The 15,741-nt window shown below is 43.7% G+C and overlaps 2 protein-coding genes across 3 annotated transcripts; one reads left to right on the forward strand and one right to left on the reverse strand.

The window, feature by feature from the left end:
• Positions 1–1,085: 1,085 nt before the first annotated feature.
• LOC135595725 (triose phosphate/phosphate translocator, chloroplastic-like) lies at positions 1,086–7,223 on the reverse strand. 2 transcript variants are annotated; one of them, XM_065086996.1, is made up of 12 exons: positions 6,729–7,223; positions 6,587–6,652; positions 6,419–6,484; positions 6,258–6,336; positions 5,664–5,784; positions 5,458–5,553; positions 4,907–5,019; positions 4,750–4,827; positions 3,360–3,476; positions 1,844–1,943; positions 1,644–1,744; positions 1,086–1,410 (listed from the first exon to the last, which is right to left on the reverse strand). In XM_065086996.1, the coding sequence occupies exons 1-12, from the start codon at positions 7,172–7,174 to the stop codon at positions 1,393–1,395; spliced, it is 1,401 nt and encodes a 466-aa protein (XP_064943068.1). In that variant the 5' UTR covers positions 7,175–7,223; the 3' UTR covers positions 1,086–1,392. The 2 variants fall into 2 exon arrangements, with proteins under 2 accessions (XP_064943068.1, XP_064943069.1); XM_065086997.1 differs by having other exon boundaries at positions 6,734–7,150.
• Positions 7,224–12,127: 4,904 nt separating this feature from the next.
• LOC135595726 (receptor-like protein kinase HSL1) lies at positions 12,128–15,474 on the forward strand. The gene is made up of 2 exons (XM_065086999.1): positions 12,128–14,895; positions 14,974–15,474. Exons 1-2 carry the CDS (start codon positions 12,303–12,305, stop codon positions 15,363–15,365), a joined length of 2,985 nt encoding a protein of 994 aa, XP_064943071.1. The 5' UTR covers positions 12,128–12,302; the 3' UTR covers positions 15,366–15,474.
• Positions 15,475–15,741: the final 267 nt, after the last annotated feature.

The following is a 15,741-nucleotide window of genomic DNA, read 5'->3' on the forward strand; positions in this document are numbered from 1 at the left end:
ATAAATATAACCATTTAAACTAATTATAAGAAAAGAAGAAGAGGGGAAAAAAAGAAAAAAAAAACTTGGAATGCATCCAAAACCTCACAAATCAGATGTTAAAGAAGACACAAATTAACTGATTGAAGATCAAAGTTTGTGGCTCTCTTATCAATATACCCTTAATCCAGAAAGAGGAGAATTTTTTTTGATGTACAAGTACAACAATGGATGATTATATTTCAACTATTGACACAAATGGACAATATTTCATCTAATTGTATGTCTATGTTAGTTTTCATTCAGCAGAATGAAGAGAAAAGTTTCACATATGCAAAAGTAATACAGTTTGTCCAAAACAGTCACCATTGCAAACCACAAGAGTGTAGATATTAAGCGAAAATGAGCTACTCAAGAATATTTCAGACTGCGGGTATATATAGATTTTTCACACCTGGGCTCCATTTTCTTCATTCCAACACTTGGTAAATCAGAACAATATTCAAGAAAGTTAATATATGACAATGAAAGTCAACGATTATTTGAGACTTGGCAATTAAATACTCTTAGCCATCATGATTTTAGGTTTCTGGACCTTAGAAAAGAAGATACATGTGAAGCATATATTGATTGCACATAGGCTTATGATCTCTTCTTTTAGTGACATCAACAACAAAATGTCATGGTAATTCAACCAGTTGGGCTGAGCCATATGCAACAATATTTACATCAAGATACAAAATTATTCAATTCAATAACTCACAAAGAATTCAATATAGAAGATCTAGTTAAACAAATAAAATAAATTGACATGCTAATCGACGCTAACACCAATCCTTTCTTTGGTTTCATACAAACACTTGACTTGTGTAAAGCTGTGATTTTATTTCAATTAGTTCTAATCATATACTTTAGGCTCTTCAAAAAGTATAGATGTCTTTGCTCCACATTTCAATTCAGGATGCACCATTTTTCTCCAATTCATCAAACATCAAGTAGCTGCTATCTATCAAACCTGGTTGTCTATCATACAGTGCAAATACAAACTAGCAGATGTGAACTCTTAATTGAACTTTTACAATATAAGGGAAAGAACTTGAAAAACATTGAAGAAAAGTTGGTTTCATATTTCCACAGGTTTGAGACCAGCAGCTTTATTCTACAGACACGAGCACTCCAGTGCTCTCTTTGAAGCTTCTAAACAATAAATTATTTTGTGTCTTGCAAATTAGCAATGGAAAGAGTTTCCCTTTGGAAAACAAATAACACAACAACGAGAAAAAGAAATGAGATGTAATAAGGGGGCTTTAAATGGCTGCCTGCCTCACATCACTTTCTTTTCCCCTGTCGCTGGCACGTACATGCCAAACCTTGAACGCCATGCAATCCTCCATGGCTACGGCTTCCCACTGCTCATGCAGCTTTCAATTGCTGCGGATGTTTAAAAGGGATTTTGATTAGACTGGTTATAATAATCTTACCTCAACTATAGTAAGAAAATTGATTGAATTGGGCAACACAAAAGGTCCTCCCTACATTCACCTAGTCCAGCCTTTGCAATTTAATCATCCAAGTATATGCCCGACCAGGCTCCAAGGAAAAAGAAGGAACACATCTTTTTTTATCACAATATAACAAATAACAACAAGGTTTTAGATACATACTCTTTTCTCCTCTTCCATCTTTGCCTTGATGTATGAGTAAAGGGCAACTCCTCCAATTGCTATGCAAGTTCCGATACCCGTTTGTGTTGAAATCTTATTGCCTGTCATAGATTGGAAAAGTTAAAGAGTGGCAAGAGCCTATATTAGAAATCTAAACCTGCAGTCATTGAGATATCACAATGAGAGATGACAACACATACCGAATATTATAATTGAAAAGCCAATCACAAACACACGTTTCAGAACATTCCCAACTGCATGTGTGAGAGGAGCAACTCGTTCCAAGGTGTTGGCTGCTAACTGTTGGATGCATAAACATTAGAATGTCATTAATCTCTGTATGCATAATCATGATGCAATTAAAATTCTAATTTTGTTGTATCTTCCAAAACATTTAAAAGAATCTAATGGATGCATTCAAAATTTTATTAATCATTACATTCTAAAACTTAATTCAGCACACTGGAACAGGTGGTTCAACATATATCGTTCCAATAAAAGTACATTTTACTGGGAAACTTCAAAAAATAGTGGCGGATGGATGCTAGAGGGGACTGAAAGATGGCAGCAAGAACAAAAGCATAATGACCAAGAGACCTTGAAGCAGATAAAATGTGTTCACGATCTTATAGAGAAATGGACCAAATGGTCCAACCCTAATTAAAGTGTTCTGCGATAAAACTTGAAGCAGCATGATACCACCAAAGTCCCTTGTTTATTCAGCTTTGGCAATCTATTAAGATAAGCCAATCTTTTTATTTTCCTAATGCAAGGGCAAAGTGATTGACATTCAATCAAATATTTGAAATTTGAGAAAAAGGTTATTTTGAAACAATCAGCATTAGTGATGTGAGAACAACCATATTCGAAATCACACCATGGTATTCACAATCCATCCGGTCTGATGTGGGTTATCTTGGTCTAATAGATATTATTAGTTTAGAAGAGCATTCCAAATATAATTTCTTTTTTTAAATGAGAACATCTTTTACGTTCCCACTTTCTGTTGTTATATTGCTTACTATAGAAGAAAAGAAAGCTAAAGGACAAGCACGAAAAAAAAAACAGCCTTGGTTGGAGATTCTAATAATAAGGGAGACAAATCTTGGATTTAATTAAGGATTCAAAGGCTTGATAGAATATTTCAGAAGTTTAGTCATCCTTAAAGAATTCATAAACAAACAGGCACATCAATTAAATCTATTATCAACAAGGAAAATTATATGTCAGAACAAACATACAAATATATCTTCCTCAAAGGAGAAAAGATCAAATAATTGACGTATTTGAGTAAAGTTTGGAACTTATCCTCCAAATGTGTGACATCGTTGTCTGTTCATGAGGCATGTATGATGCAATGCCTGGATCCTTAGATGTACCCAGAAAAAGTCTGGTTTTCTCTCCTCTGCGTCTCACTTATATTTCAGCAGTGTTATCTCTCTTCCTCTCACTTTCCTTTCCTCTATTCTCAAATTAAATAAAAAAAAAGAATTGTCTGCTCTTGATGTGCTCCTACATCAGATTGATATCGCAGGGTATGTTCTACATCACCTCTTATTCACTTGGCTAAGAAAGTTGAAACCCCAAGTAGACCCATTACTGAAGGAAGAAATTCTAGGAACTGCTCTTTTACTAGTCCAGCGGATCCAAGCATATATATGTTTTCCAGTATCCTCCACACAAACTTAGTAGTCAATTAATATCTCAAACAGTTACCTGATTATAGAGGTGATAAAACATCCCCACCCAGAAAAGATCAGAGAGGAACTTTGTCGTGCCTACTTTTGCAATTGCATCCTTGAAGCCATGTTGCATTAGTTGAGGACCCTCAAGCTGCAAGCTCCAAAATAGATTGATTGGTCAAGAGCAACATATAGGCATCAATAACATTCGTCTTGTTAAATTAATTTTAAGCAAACAACAAACTAACAGTGAGCTTTCTGCTGCATAAAAGCAGATGCATATACTTTAAAAACTGACTTGAGCTACTCAGGTATAATAAAATGTCCCGATTGATGCACTATGCTTGAGGTTGAATAACACAATCTACGATGGCCTTGTTTAATATATTATAAGCAGAAGGTGAGAAGGAGAATGTGTGTTGGATGTTTAGTGTCCTTGGCTGATAAGAAAGGACCCCACGCAAAACGTCTTCATATCTGTGCTGCTAATTCATTAAACGGTTCAATGCAACACATCACCCCAAGTTTATATGCTCTAAAAAGTTAAAGCATAGCATGCAAAACACATACATAGCGCAAAGTTCTTAGACAAAGGTTTCGAGTACCAGTCCATATGAAGTACTAGACAGTGGGATGGCAGGAATGGAAAAGAGTAAGAAAAAAGAAAAGCAGCAGGAGACTTACCATAACTCCTTTTCTAGTCCTCTACTTACCTTCTCCACAGCCACTTGGATGAACCGGAACTAAGGCTGGTGCACACAATCGAGTGTTTGGAGGCTTTCTAGAGGATCTTTTAGACCCAGTCTGAGTCTTAAATGACAGTCTAGGCCAGACTAAATCAATAAACAAGGCCAACCGTGTCACAACATAAGGCTAAGAGAATATCACCCATATAGTGGGTGGTACTGCCCTAATCCTGCCAGTAAACCAAGCAATATTGTCGGTAACCCCAAAAGCAGGAACTAACAGTATGGTCCTGATTGCCCATGGGTCGGAACAGTAAATTTCATGTGGACCGTACTGATCTAATCACTGCTAAGAAATATTGTCTCAATTAACATCATAATGAGCTAATCTAATACTATACGAATCAACAAAAAGAAAAACTGAATGACATACATCAGTTCTTGTCCTTTAGTTGAAGTGGCCAATCCAGATTGAAAGTCCATTTAGTCAAATTCAAGCTTTAGTTTGGACACAAATCCATTGCACTTGAGGAAATAAGTGGCTCAAATGTATGGTTAATATTCGCATAAGTCTCCAGAGAACCTAAATATAAAGAAGAAATTATAGATGCTGACAGTCTCTGCCACCAATAACCCAGTCGGACTCTGAGTACGGCAAGCAATATATGATGGTTCAACAAAAAAATAAAGTTAAAAGGGACAATTTTCTCTTTACAACAATCCGTGCAAAGTACTTACAAGAATTGCAGGAGGAATACAAACAAATAGAGCAATGATTGATATGTATGCATACACATTTGTGCTGTCCATGTCGGTCTGCAAAAAACAAATAGGCTTTTTGTAAGTGAATGGGACAAATAGGAGAACAAATATAAGGGTGAAGCGTGAGCTGGACCATGGCTTTCTTGGAATAGATGCTCCTGTATGTGAAGGAGATGTTTGAGATCATGGCACTAATGAAGCCAGTCCAATTGAATGATAGTTCCGTGAGGGATGCCATTGAGACACCTGAAATTCACAATATTTACCATATAATGTACTGATAAATAAATAGGAGAGTAATTTGTTTCTCAGTTATAAAGTGAATGAAAAGGAAAAATGCAACTGCTTTCTTGAGATTTTAGCTACCAACATAAAGCTCCACCATCTTTCACATTCTTACAGGCCACAAGGTATTATCCATAAAACTCTTTTAAATATATTTATAAGCATAGATTAATTACCAAACTAATGTGTGAAAGAATTGCTTCAGCAATCAGGTTGAATTTTACCAAAAGCATATATAAGATGCAAAACATCAAACTTACACATAAATACAAGTCAAAAGATAGAAAAGAAAGGAAGGATGTCAAATCCTCTGTCATTGCAATCTACCCTTTATAGCAGCATCCCTAACTAGAATGGCAAGATATACAATCACACAATAACATGATAAAAGTAAATTACCAATAACAACTGGAGCTAGAGATAACCAGAGCGTCAATGGTATCGGTTGTCCTAAGATGAATTGAGAAGCTGCTGCATTGAAGAAGGGTTCCAGTGCTGACAAGAAAAAAAGTGTTAGATTAAATTTTAGAAGCACTGAACTGGAACTTTCCTTGAAGGGAAAGCTCCACTTCACTCTGGGCAATGTATTAGACATGGAAGATTACCCTTGATTGTGTGAGTGAATGAAACTGCAACAGCAGCAAATGACACATTGCTAGTGACATGACCGATAGCATGGCCGACTGCAACAGGGATGAGCAGCTTCAACAGATCCGAGTCGATGGGCTAAAATAAGACAGATCGAATCAAATTGCATATTAAAATCTCCCTTAGCTTTAGCTAATTCTCAAGGTAAGACAAACTAACGTCTGTTAGCAAAATCTTGAACAAAATATGAAGAACTTGGAACCATACTTTAAACAGAAAACCTCAATGGCTGATTCACTCAGAGTTTGCAAATTTGACACTTTGAGTTCTTTTTAATGATTAAAAAGACACCATACGTTGAATTCTAAAGTGGGACACTTCGGATGGATATGTTTTGGGCATGCTCTTTGTTCCCTCCTACGGTGGCTTCCCTCACATGGATAGCTTGGCAGCCTAATCGAGATTTCCCACCAACGATGAGCAACCACACGGCAACAATACCCACAAAATTATGGACCACATCATCTATTTGTTTACCTTTTCCCTAAGATGAAGTACAGTTATAATTTCAATGGAAGACGTGCTATAGGGGTTTGGCCGGCGAAACTTACGGCGCGCTTGGGAAGACCGACGGCCCAGCTCACCAAACAATACACCACGCCCACGGAGAGGTGTATCACCGACACAAAGCTGCACCCCCAATCCAAACAGTGAGCACAAAGCTAAATTAACGTGCAACTCTTGCATCATTAAAGACGATAAAAACACTTACTAAGGGTAGGGAAAATAATTATAGATCGTCTTGTTGATGATGTTAAATATCACGTTCAAGAAATACCTGTCCAAAATTCATGATGATGATGATGCATCAGCAATTCGATCGGATTTATGTAATGTGGGGTTTCAAAACATGGTTTGGCGGTAAGATCATCGTACGTACCACATGAAGAAGAAGAAGCCGGTGACGAGAGCGGGGTACTTCGCAGCGAAACCCACTTCCGCTTCCCTAATCGAAACAAGAAAGGGTTGCCTCTTTAGGATTCGGGGGAGAAGATGATTGTGAATCCACGGAGGAGACGGACCTCACCCGACGTGATCGCTCCCTTCGGCAGGCGAGGAGGACGCGGCGGCGGCCACGGGGCGGAGGAGCCCACCCTTCTTGGATACAGCAGCGGCGGTGGCGATCCTCGATGGCGGAAAGGAGCGGTCGAGGTGGATGAGCGAGAGCTGGCGGCCCCAGATGGGGTTCCCTCCGTCGGCCAAGGAACCGGCGGCGATGGCTGGGTTCCTCGCGGCCGGGCGCCGGAGGCGGAGAAGGCCGATGATGCCGCTTCCGGTGCCGGATATAGCGCCCGCCGCCGCCATCCTGCCCAGCCTTCTTCCTGCGATCGATCGATCGATACAATGGGGGCAGCGAAGCAGGAAGAGGGAGATTCAGGTTTCGGACGGGGAGGGGAACCAAACAAAGGAGAGTGCGCGAGCAGAGCAAGACGAGATCGGAAGAAGAGAAGGAACGGCCCGATGACATCGATCGTCCATCTCAGATAAATTTATATGCGGACATGTTTTGCAATCACAATACATCCGTTGATTTGGGGGGTTACATGTGGACGTGAGAGGTTCAAACGTACAAATAGGCAGAAATAAGAAGAAAGTGGGGGTGAGAATATCATTGTATTTATCATTTAATATTAAGAGAAATAAGGCTATAACAAAGGTTCGGTTGGAGGACAGTGTCGTTATGATCTGATCGCTACTCCTTATTGGCTAACCAATCTCCTCTCGAGATGGCGAACGCGACCACACGCACAGCCCTCCGCGGTGCACATCTCGTGAGTCCCTCGTAAAGATGGGGTAGCTTTATCGAAGTGGAAGGTGTCGTCGTCCTCGTGATTCTGTTCCTACAAGATAGAAGTGCGTGTCGTGCCGCCTGCAGTCGTCGTACGTATGTTTTAACCGTATGACGCGGGAACTTGTGGTCTTATCGGAGGTTGATGACGCCGATTGATACGGATCGTCCGACACTGTATCAGCTTCATATATGATCGAGCTTCATGTGCAGCTCGATTTCACCTCTTACGATCGGTCACCCCGTTACATCTCTGTCGTCTTATAGGCACGAAGCCTTTATACGACAATTATAATGTGCGATGGTCGGAGAAACCTCTTCGTGATCAATTAATATTCAATAATCAAACTAATTCTTTATTTAATTTTAAAGATTATAAGAGTTTTAAGACTCTATCAAATAATTAAAATTTATAATATCAAATAGACCGAGCGATTTATGAGGTAGTATATTAGTTGGCTATAAGTATAAATGTAAAAAATATGTAATTGACATCTAACAACTTGATCACTATCAAAGCAGAAGTCGATGACAATATGCTTTATCTGTGAGTAGAATAGCGAGTTGATGCATAAATATATATTATTGATATTATCGTGATATATTATATGAGTGAATTATAAGGTGATGTCAAGTTCGTATAGTAAATTAGTAATCAATTAAATTTTATAATGGTGATAGTGATGACTCGATATTTAGCCTAAAAAGTAGATCTTGCAATCGTGTTTTATTTTTAGGAACCCCAGCTGATCATATTTGCTTCAAGAAAAATAATGTAGACTAACATAGATATTCTATCATCAATATCGACAAAGGTATATAGATGAAATGATAATTTTTTTTATGAAGGAGAAGTCAAGGATTAAGAATTCCTTTAAGATATTACATAACATATTTTAATATAAATAAATGTGCCATCGATACATGAATTATAATAATTTGTTAGTTGTAAATGAAATATCTAGATATATGCAGTTGGTATTAGCTTGATTTTTGTCTGACAAATCTAAAGAATTTATTATGAAAGAGATAATTTTATTCATTAAGATAATGTATATTTATATTGATTGTGAATTTGTTTATCATCTGCTGCACTCAAATTTATAATTAATTATCAAATTATAAATTAATAAGAATTTAAAATATATAAAAAAAATTAAAAATATTATTCTATATTTGCTATGATCTCCTATCAAAACCCCCCATGTAAATTTACATGAGACTCTACACTTCATCCTCGACTCAAAACCTACGCACATTTGGTGCTCTCCTGCAACTACGAATGCTTCTCGTCTTGGTTCTTTGCCCACGTCCAGTCCAACCATTCCTCCTCGGTCCACATCGGTCCACAATGTGGATTGTGTTCTTTGGTGAGTCGAAGAGACCACTCGTGAAAATGATCTAAATCCAACAAGTCAAGATGTTCAATACCAACCACCACAACATTCCTCGAAGTCATCAAGTTTCTACATATTTGTTCCTCAAGACAAATAGTAGACTGATTAACTGACACCACGTACAACCGGTCCTCCATGAATTAAACCATGAATGGACGACGACCAACAACTTCAATCGGATACATCATTCCGCACCATTGGCCGAGAGTTAACACTCACAACTACTACAGCAGTGGCATGCACAGATACTTAATGACCTGCTGCAGCATGGAAGTAATAGCCTTCGTTTTCTTCGAATTGGAGTCGCCCTTCGTGCTCCGTCACAGCCATCAACCATCTATTTTTCCTCATCAGCTCTAACAAGTACATCTCAAAAGGCTACTGTTCTTTCCTGTTGGATCTTTAGAAAGGAGATATGTGTTGCCGATCATGAAGGTGGAATTTTAGTTCTGCCTTTTGCGCTAGTTTCAAAGATCGGAGCCTCTGTCACATTAATTTCCTGGCTTGAGTGTCCCACCCGAACACTAATTTCTGGGAGAAATCGTACAACAAGAATTGATAGGTGTTGACTTTTGTGCTCGTCCTGCCTGTGTCTGTGAGCTGGGATCTATAATAAAGGCTGGATCGATAAATCTATTACGATTAATCTGAAGGTGACAGAACAATGATCATGAAAAACAAAGATTATTACGAGGAAAAAGATTCACCATACTTTAGTCTCGGAGGTTTGGTCCGCTCATGCTGTTGCATCATCTCTTCCCATGTTCCCTTCCCAGCTAAAGCCAACCTTGAAACCAAAGCATGATTTGGCGCAACCCACCATGCTTTCATGACCTCTCCTAATCTTTGTGGGATTCCTTTTGATTTCCAATATTTTTCCATATCAGAACGGTTGTTTTCGATGAAAGAAGGAACATCTAATCATGGGTTGTTTTCTACATTCATCGTAATTACTTCTTCCATTAATTCATGGGAGTTGGCGGAGCACGGCAGGATTTTAATGGAGAAAGCGGCAATTTGCCCGTTGCGTTAAGGTGGTGGCAATTGGATTAGTATTAATCTCGACACATGACGTACATAAATGTCGATTTAGAGTTCCTTAATCTGATGCATGTATCCTGACAACTACGTTCGTGATACGTGGAACCAAACGCCGCCGCCAACTCAGAAGATTCACACCTCGCTGCTGCACCAAATCAATCAGTCAGCACGGCCACCACCACCGCCACCGTCACCGGCGTCCTTTGTGCACGTCGTCTTCAGAACAAGACAACTGTGTGCAGGTGAGACGTCGCTTCGTGGACGACAGACAGCTCCATGGACTGCCAACAGCAGTATCTATATGATATCTATATCAGAGAAGACGAGTCATCACAGGTTTTCTATGACCGTTCGCTGGCTGCAGATCGCCCGTCATTCTTCGTGTTGTCACACCGAGACAGATCTCTCTTTTTACGTGTTCTTGGGAGGAGGAAGAAGATAATGGAGTCTACAACGGCTAGGTCCACACTAGGCTGGAGACCACGGGAGGAACTCTAGTGCGAAGTCTCCAACTAGGGGAGGACTGCCGTCGTCATCGACGAGAATACTACTGCTCCTCCCCTCGTACTGCTATGGAGCTCGAGATGGGATGTGAATCCACTGTGGTTTTCTCCCCTTCCAAAGCGAAGAGACAGCGAGGGAGACAAGTAGGGAAGAGATCTAAGATGAAGGGGTGGGGTAGCTGTAGACTTGCAGTGCTGATTTTAATGCAAGAGGCAATTACTGAACTCTACAACGGCAATCTCTGAGACTGATATAACTGTGTTTGACTCTCACCTGTCCTCGAATTATAACTCGAAGTTTAACATGGTAACAGGAACGACTGGAATTACTGGCACCGTGAATTCGGAGCGAGCGAGAGCGAGAGCGAGAGAGAGTGACCCAAAGGCCGAGACAAAAATGGCACAACGAGAGCAGAGTTGAAAGGATACAGCTAGCTGTGAAGAAAAAGGACAACTCAGAGAAATCATTGACTCCTTAGCCATCGACGTACTTTGATCCCTTTGTTCTTCGCTTTGTTCCTTTACATGCATATAATCGCTGCAGGTCATGGAAATCATGATAAAGAAGAAAATAGTCTGAGAGTTCCAGTCTATATATATATATATATATATATATATATATATAAACACTAAATAGAAAAGTATAAGAATTTATAATAATATTTGAACTAGTCAAGTAAATAATAAAACAAATCACAAGGAGAAAATATATTGCCTCAGCTGACACCCATTAAAATTAGGATTTAGAATTATATTTATAATAAACCCCCTTAGATGTCACTTTTGACACAGGCAAAGACTACCTAACAAAATGACACTTTTCTTCTTCTTCTTCTTCCTATCTTCCTGTCAACTTCTGGCACATGGTGCTACTGAGACACTGGTGCAGCAAGAGGAATTTGTATTCTTTCTCAGGGAGAGAGAGAGAGAGAGAGAGAGGGAGACAAAGGTGGGTGTGTTTAGTCAATGATCAGGCTACTGTTGAGAGGAAATATTAGTTGAGTTTTGTTGGTTTGTGCTACATGATGTGTTTCTATCTAAGCTGTATGATTAAATGTGTGATACCAGTGAGTAAACCTCAGTGTTGAATCCCAAGCAAATATGCTACATTCTTGATTGCCCAGTTGTTGCAGTATCCAAAGCATTATTTGGCCAGAAACCCCCTCTAATGATGCATCTGGTAATCATGGAGCCTACCACGTTCCTCGGTTGAAAGCTTGTCTCCTCCAGCTCGGTTTACAGAGGAATCGAGCTACTGTTCCGGACGAGAATGAAAGAGGAAGATGGATGGTTGGCCAGTGCTGCACGTATCTCGAGCAGCGGTCGCAGCAACATGACACAGATTCCTTACCATTTTGGCTTTCTATCTCGAGCCTGTGCGACTCGGCGAGAATCTAGCGCGTCATGTGTCTGCCATAGATAGCTCTTGCTACCCATCTGACAGAGGAAATCTACCGAGCAATCATGCAGCTCTTCCGAAGGGGTCGTGAGCAGACAGGCTTTACGTTGCCCATCTGTCTTCCAGCCCAGATCAAATTAAACACATGGTGGTTTCACTGCGTCAGTGTCCCAACCTCGAGCTCGCACGTAGCGGAAAGCATTCCACTGGCTTAATGATCTCTCACTCACTCGGTCGCTCGCTCACTGATGGGGCATGAAGTAGGTGCCCACCTCCCCCACCCTCTTCCATCTGCTTGTCGTTGCCTTCCTATCAATTCCTCTTTTCTTCTACCTCTCTCTTTCATCAGCGATGGGACGGAAGAAAGGGTAGGTGCCTCTTTCCTCTTCGTCCATTGGGTGCCTCCTTTTGAATGAATGCAGAGGAAAGAGAAGTAGCAGACTCGATCGTTGCTTCGGAACCTGGCCATGGCCCTTGCAGCTTTAGCTGTGCTCTTCTTGTTCCAGCTCTGCCGCCTTTCCCTGTCCTTGAACCAGGAAGGTCTCTACCTGTTGCAAGCCAAGAGGGGGCTCGAAGACCCCGACAACGCACTCTCCGACTGGAACCCTCGTGACTCCACTCCTTGCAACTGGACCGGCATCGCTTGCTCGTCGGCGGGGGCCACCGTCACCAGCGTCGACCTCACCGGCCTCGGCCTTACCGGGCCCTTCCCTGCCTCCCTCTGCCGCATCCCTAACCTCGCTTTCCTCTCCCTCTCCTGGAACAACATCAACTCCTCCCTCCCGGACTCCGCCGTCGGTCCCTGCGCCGCCCTCGCCCACCTCGACCTCTCCCAGAACCTCCTCGTCGGCCCGCTCCCCGACGCCCTCGCCGCCCTGCCGTCCCTCGCTCACCTCGACCTCACCGGTAACAACTTTTCTGGCCCCATCCCAACCTCCTTCGGCCGCTTCCCCGTCATCCAGGATCTCTCGCTCGTCGCGAACCTGCTCACCTCCACTGTCCCTGCCTTCTTGGGCAACCTCAGCACCCTCCGCCAGCTTAACCTCTCCTACAACCCCTTCGCCCCCGGCGGCATCCCTCCCTCCCTCGGTAATCTCTCCTCCCTCGAGGTCCTCTGGCTCGCCGGCTGCAACCTCATCGGCGATATTCCGCCATCGCTCGGTCGGCTCTCGAAGCTTGCCGACCTCGACCTGTCCACCAATGCGCTCTCCGGGCGCATCCCGGAGTCCATCGCCAACCTCTCTAGCGTCGTCCAGATCGAGCTGTACAATAACTCGCTCTCCGGTCCCGTTCCGCGGGGCTTCGGCAAGCTCAGCTCGCTGCTCCGCGTCGACGCCTCCATGAACCACCTCGAGGGGTCCCTTCCGGAGGACCTCTTCGACGCCCCCTTCCTCGAGAGCGTGCATTTCTACTCGAACCGGATCACCGGCAGCGTGCCCTCTGGCGTCTCGCGCTCCACGAGCCTGATCGAGCTCCGGCTCTTTGCCAACCGGCTCAATGGCTCTCTCCCTGCCGAATTGGGCAAGAATTCGCTGCTTATGGTGCTCGATCTGTCGGATAATCTGCTCTCTGGTGAGATACCACAGAGCATCTGCGACCGTGGCGTACTAGAGGAGCTGCTTTTGATCGACAATTTGTTCTCGGGTCGCCTCCCGGAAGGCCTCAGCCGCTGCCGGACTCTTACCCGCGTCCGGCTCAGGAACAATCAGCTGTCCGGCGAGGTTCCTGCCGGGTTCTGGGGATTACCCCATCTTTGGCTGCTCGAGCTCAGAGGAAATTCCTTCTCTGGTGGGATCTCTCCGGTCATCTCCAGTGCCGCAAACCTCTCCAAGATCCTCATCGACGACAACCAGTTCAGTGGCAGCATCCCATCCGAAATGGGAGCTCTGTCGAAGCTCTACGAGTTCTCCGCCTCGAACAACCGTCTCTCGGGGCCGCTCCCGTCGTCCCTCGGTTACTTGGCGGAGCTTGGGCAGCTCGACCTCCACCACAATTTCCTCTCAGGCGAGTTGCTTCGTGGAATCCAATCGTGGAAGAAGCTCAGCGAGCTGAACCTCGCTGACAACGAGTTCACCGGCCGCATACCTCCGGAGCTCGGCGACCTCCCAGTGCTCAACTACCTTGATCTCTCCGGCAATCTGCTCACCGGCGACATACCCCTGCAGTTGCAGAACTTAAAGCTCAACGAGTTCAACCTATCAAACAATGATCTCTCGGGCCCTCTTCCACCTCTTTTCGCACGCGACATCTACCGGGACAGCTTCCTGGACAATCCGGGATTGTGCCACGAGTTCTCGGGCTTGTGCCCTGTTTCACGTGGCACTGGGGATCGTCACGGCTTCATCTGGTTGCTCCGCTCGATCTTTATGATGGCTACGTTGGTCTTTGTCGTCGGAGTTGCGTGGTTCTTTTGGCGGTATCGGAAGTACAAGAAGGCGCAGCTGACACCAGACAAGTCCAAATGGACGTTGACCTCGTTCCACAAGCTCGGATTCAGCGAGTACGAGATCCTGGATTGCCTCGACGAAGACAATGTGATTGGTAGTGGCGGCTCAGGGAAGGTCTACAAGGCGGTGCTAAGCAACGGAGAGATGGTCGCGGTGAAGAAGCTATGGGGCACATCGAAAAAGGACGTCGAGAACGCGAACCAGTCCGTGGACGATGGTTTCGCGGCGGAGGTCGCGACGTTGGGGAAGATTAGGCACAAGAACATCGTGAAGCTGTGGTGTTGCTGCACTCACAAGGACTGCAAGCTTCTGGTGTACGAGTTCATGCCGAATGGGAGCTTGGGAGACCTGTTGCACAGCAACAAAGGAGCACTCTTGGACTGGCCGACGAGGTACAAGATTGCGCTCGATGCGGCGGAGGGGCTCAGCTATCTACACCACGACTGCATGCCGCCGATCGTGCACAGAGATGTGAAGTCCAACAACATCCTGTTGGATGGTGAATACGGTGCCAAAGTAGCAGACTTCGGGGTGGCGAAAACTGTGGAGATGATGGGGAAGGGACCCAAATCCATGTCCGTGATCGCTGGTTCATGCGGATACATCGCGCCAGGTTTCCCCTCTTCTCATTCTTCTCCTCATCAGCGATGACCTTTGTAGTCGATGCATTCGATTCACTTCCATGCTGCAGAGTACGCGTACACTCTGCGGGTGAACGAGAAGAGTGACATCTACAGCTTCGGCGTGGTGATCCTGGAGCTTGTGACGGGGAAGTTCCCGGTCGATCCAGAGTTCGGGGAGAAGGACTTGGTGAAGTGGGTGACCTGCGCGATGGAGCAGAATGGGGTGGACCATGTGATTGACCTAAAGCTTGATGTGCGCCAGCACAGGGAGGAGATCAACAAGGCGCTCAGCATCGGGCTTCTCTGCACCAGCTCTCTTCCGATCAACCGCCCGTCGATGAGGAGGGTGGTGAAGATGCTCCAAGAAGTGAGAGCAGAGAACAAGACCCAGATCGAGACAAAGGATGGGAAGCTCTCTCCTTACTACCGTGAAGAAATGGATCCCAACTCTTCGTTGTAAGAGCTTCAGCATCTGGTGAGACAAGAGAGTGCGACTGTAAATGGATGGATCGTCAGTGTGGTCTTATCTACAACATGAATGAAGTGTCAACCAACTGAATGCTACCGTACGTTCTACCCTGACACTAAACATTGCAAGGGTTATGGCTCGGTGTTCTTCGTCTTCTTCCACCAGAGAGCTGCAGAGCTGTGAGGACGGGCCTGCATAGCGACTTTGATCTCGTGAGTTGTACTGCATCTGATGCCCGCAAATTATGCATCAGATCCAATGCGACATCAAACATGTGCTTTTGATGCCTGCATCCTTGCGCAAAAAAAACGAGGACGGATATGATAGTTGGCAGGAGAATCCACAAGATGATGTCGATCATAAGGTT

This window comes from Musa acuminata, chromosome BXJ1-10, assembly GCF_036884655.1.
Source record: "Musa acuminata AAA Group cultivar baxijiao chromosome BXJ1-10, Cavendish_Baxijiao_AAA, whole genome shotgun sequence".
Classification (NCBI taxonomy): domain Eukaryota; kingdom Viridiplantae; phylum Streptophyta; class Magnoliopsida; order Zingiberales; family Musaceae; genus Musa; species Musa acuminata.